The following is a 3,155-nucleotide window of genomic DNA, read 5'->3' on the forward strand; positions in this document are numbered from 1 at the left end:
TGACATTAGCTGTTGATAGGACGTTAAACAAAGTATTACCAAACCGAACCTAACAACGTACATGTGCGTACAAAACTAATACTAGAAATAAAACGATCGACAATTTAATAACAAAATGAAGGTTTGACGTTTTATGTAGGCTTTATAATCAAATTTATAACGCTCTGTAAAATACTTATAAAAATAGAAAATAAATGGAAATTCAATAAAATATACTTTATTGTCATCTTATCACAACAGATCGTGTTATACGCCACAGATATACATGCATAATAATCTGATTAATAAAACACGTTTATAATCAAAGTTTGGCACAGTATGCCCCTTTGGGACCAAGAGTTTGTTTCACCCGCATAAACGGCCGATATTTGTCCACCTATTGCAGAAGCATACCAGACAATAATAATCCGATAAAACGTCCGACAATAGCCATAAATCAAGTCAAGTACAGTCACAGTATTGAGAAGGGCAATAAGAGGGGAAATGGTTACAGTTATTATTGCACCAGGTGTCATCCACAGGAGCAGCGACAGATACACAGGAAAGCTTGTTGGTGGAGGGCGAGGTCATTGTTCTTGTAGTATCTGCAGTTGGTGCTGCTGGTACGGTTGTTGTTTTAGCGGTATCTGTAGTTGGTGCTGTTGGGACGGTTGTTGTTTTAACTGTAGATTCTGTAGAAGATGCTGTCGTTGTGATTGGTAAGGTTGTTGTTTGTTTTTTAACTGTGGTCTTGGTTGTTGATGAAGTCGTTTCAGCTGCTGTTGTTGCTGATGATGTTGATGTTGTCGCTGTTGTTGTTGTTGCTGCTGCTGGTGTTGATGTTTTTAAAATGGCCAGCAAAGTAGATGTCTCAGGAGTCGATACTGTATTAGTTACCCCTGAACTTGAGATAGCGATATCTGAACAACCGTAGAATTCCTCCTGTGGCCCACATCCGATACAGGATCCTTGGCCGTCTGTTCCCCAATTATTTCCTGAATAACAAAAATAGTACAGTTTGATTACGCTACGTTGGAAATCAGAATTATGTTCCTGTGTTTATCAATAGATGTCTATGAAAACTTTTATCTGATGAATGTTTCTCTTTTTTTTCAATTTTGTATTTGTTTGTAACGTGTGTCCTTACCTGTATGGTATCTCCACTGTAACACGCATTGTGAACAGGTGACATTCTCTGGGAGTTTAACTCTGGTGACAATGTCGCCCTTCAGCTTTCCAAAATAGTGTTTCGTCTCCCCAGTCTCGTTTGCAAGTAGGTGCTTCAGACATTCCTTTGTAATCGTTTTGGAGACGTTGTTATTTTCGCAGAGACGGAATTCGAAGAAGCCGAGGTGGTTAGCAGTTACTCGGACGGTGATGTCCACAGTTGAACCAGGAGTATAGTTTTTCGAGATGATCCCCGTAGCGTATTTTCCTCCAGCCTCGTTATCCCTTGGCGCTGTCTGGTCATGCGCATCACCACATAAACCGCACTTTCCACCGAGATTTTGCTGGTGCTGAAATGGAGAGAAATCTCGTTATCTACACGATAATATATCTTGATAAGCATAGCAAATAAACAAAACGTGTTCTTGTTTATTAAAAACAATGCAATACCATGTTAATTTTTAATATAAAAGAAAAGCTTTTATACCAGATTTATCTCCAATCTAGAAAACAAAGAAATAGATATATTCTGTTGTACACTACCTTAGACCGTTCTGTGTATGTACCGGGAAAATATAACGTACACAGGTCACAGGTTTATACAAGCTGTCTTGCATTTTATTGTTAATTTGAAAAACAATACAGATTTTTTTAAATGAAATATAGGGAATCGTTATAAAACAAATTCATTTATTGCACGAAATAAATTGCCATCATGTATTGAAGTTCCCAAAACAAAAATATCTATTTCACGCAAATTTTGTCTGGTGAAATTAAAAGCGTTACCTTACGGAAAAATTCATTATTTGTTGTTATCAAGGTAGAGCGCTGACTTTAAAACAAAACGTCTTCGATTGCATAGTAAACGATGGTTACAATTAAGATAAATGAAAAATTATGAAAAAATACCTTAAATGTAATCAAATAAATATAACTGGGAAAAAAAGAATATATAGTTGCTTACCGAAAATCCACCGCAAAATAGTTCATTGTCGTTGAAGTTCTTTGGTGTATTGAACCCAAATCTCCACATGCTGCTTCTGCTAGGGGGATCCTTAAGGTAGCCGTGCCCGTGCACGGCGCAGAGAAGTGTGTTGAGTGTGTACAGCACGACAGACATGTGAAGCGACTGCATCCTTACTAGTGTCTGTTAGTACCTTTCCGATACTGGGTTGAAGCAGACTGGGGACCTGACCATGTACAAGGGTATATATACTACTCCCTGCTATCGGAGTACATCCACGGGTATTCAATATGACGTCATGAGAAATTGATATAAACCGGATATGGCGTTCCTACCCTGACCATAAACATACCAGGTTAGGAAAAACGTGATAACGAGGTAACAATGATCAATGGAAATAGCACGGCATTTAAATTCAGTTATTATTCCATAAACTTTCGAAATATATAGAAAGAAACACTTAACAGAAAAATGCACAGTAAAATGGCATTAAAATAACATAAAACAGCCTTTTTTGGAATATGATTTTTCGCTTACCCATTGTTGGTTGTTATAATTCCATGTTTCGGGGCTATAGCAGATATAAAACTCGTGTCAGTTGTACTGCTAATAAGGTAAGGGGCCATAGTTTAGCTGAATCAGCGCCATAAAATCAGGACTTCCTGGTCAGGTTCTATTTTACAATTTCTGTGTTTGTTAAAAGTCATTGAGTGTATCGATAGTGTTACACAGGCCGAGCGGAGTACATCTTGTTGATAAAAGTAAAAAAATCTTAATACATTGTTTAATCCTCAAAAGACGAATAAGCAACTCACTTTAGGCCAACAGATAGTTTTAAAAATAAGTATGACTCCTATTAGATATGTTAAAAACATGTAAACTTGAAGTGTTAGGTGAAATAGATTTCTTGCATACCTTAGTTACAAAAAAAGACGCCGCTTTGATAACAAAACAGTTAGTTCCATTGTGTTAAATAGGGCTTCATATTGTCCCCCGTAATTGTTTTTATGCCTCATCATTGCTTTTTGTCTTTTACATCGAATTT

General features: G+C 37.0%; 1 protein-coding gene across 2 annotated transcripts; it reads right to left on the reverse strand.

Moving 5' to 3' along the window:
- Nucleotides 1-201: 201 nt before the first annotated feature.
- On the reverse strand, nucleotides 202-2,724 carry LOC110463177. Of its 2 annotated transcripts, none has more exons than XM_021517558.1 (4): nucleotides 2,648-2,724; nucleotides 2,111-2,336; nucleotides 1,127-1,496; nucleotides 202-974 (listed from the first exon to the last, which is right to left on the reverse strand). In XM_021517558.1, the coding sequence occupies exons 2-4, from the start codon at nucleotides 2,279-2,281 to the stop codon at nucleotides 442-444; spliced, it is 1,074 nt and encodes a 357-aa protein (XP_021373233.1). In that variant the 5' UTR covers nucleotides 2,282-2,336; nucleotides 2,648-2,724; the 3' UTR covers nucleotides 202-441. The 2 variants fall into 2 exon arrangements, with proteins under 2 accessions (XP_021373233.1, XP_021373235.1); XM_021517560.1 differs by lacking the exon at nucleotides 2,648-2,724 and having other exon boundaries at nucleotides 202-764; nucleotides 804-974; nucleotides 2,111-2,407.
- Between the last annotated feature and the right edge of the window lie 431 nt (nucleotides 2,725-3,155).

The sequence above is a fragment of the Mizuhopecten yessoensis genome, unplaced genomic scaffold (assembly GCF_002113885.1).
Source record: "Mizuhopecten yessoensis strain PY_sf001 unplaced genomic scaffold, ASM211388v2 scaffold10869, whole genome shotgun sequence".
NCBI classification, from domain to species: domain Eukaryota; kingdom Metazoa; phylum Mollusca; class Bivalvia; order Pectinida; family Pectinidae; genus Mizuhopecten; species Mizuhopecten yessoensis.

Coding starts and splice junctions, on each gene's coding strand:
- LOC110463177 (XM_021517558.1), bottom strand. CDS start 2,281: ATGCAGTCGCTTCACATGTCTGTCGTGCTGTACACACTCAACACACTT. Junction 1,497..2,110: donor TATTTTGCGGTGGATTTTCG/GTAAGCAACTAT, acceptor TCTCCATTTCAG/CACCAGCAAAATCTCGGTGG. Junction 975..1,126: donor ACAGTGGAGATACCATACAG/GTAAGGACACAC, acceptor TTTGTTATTCAG/GAAATAATTGGGGAACAGAC.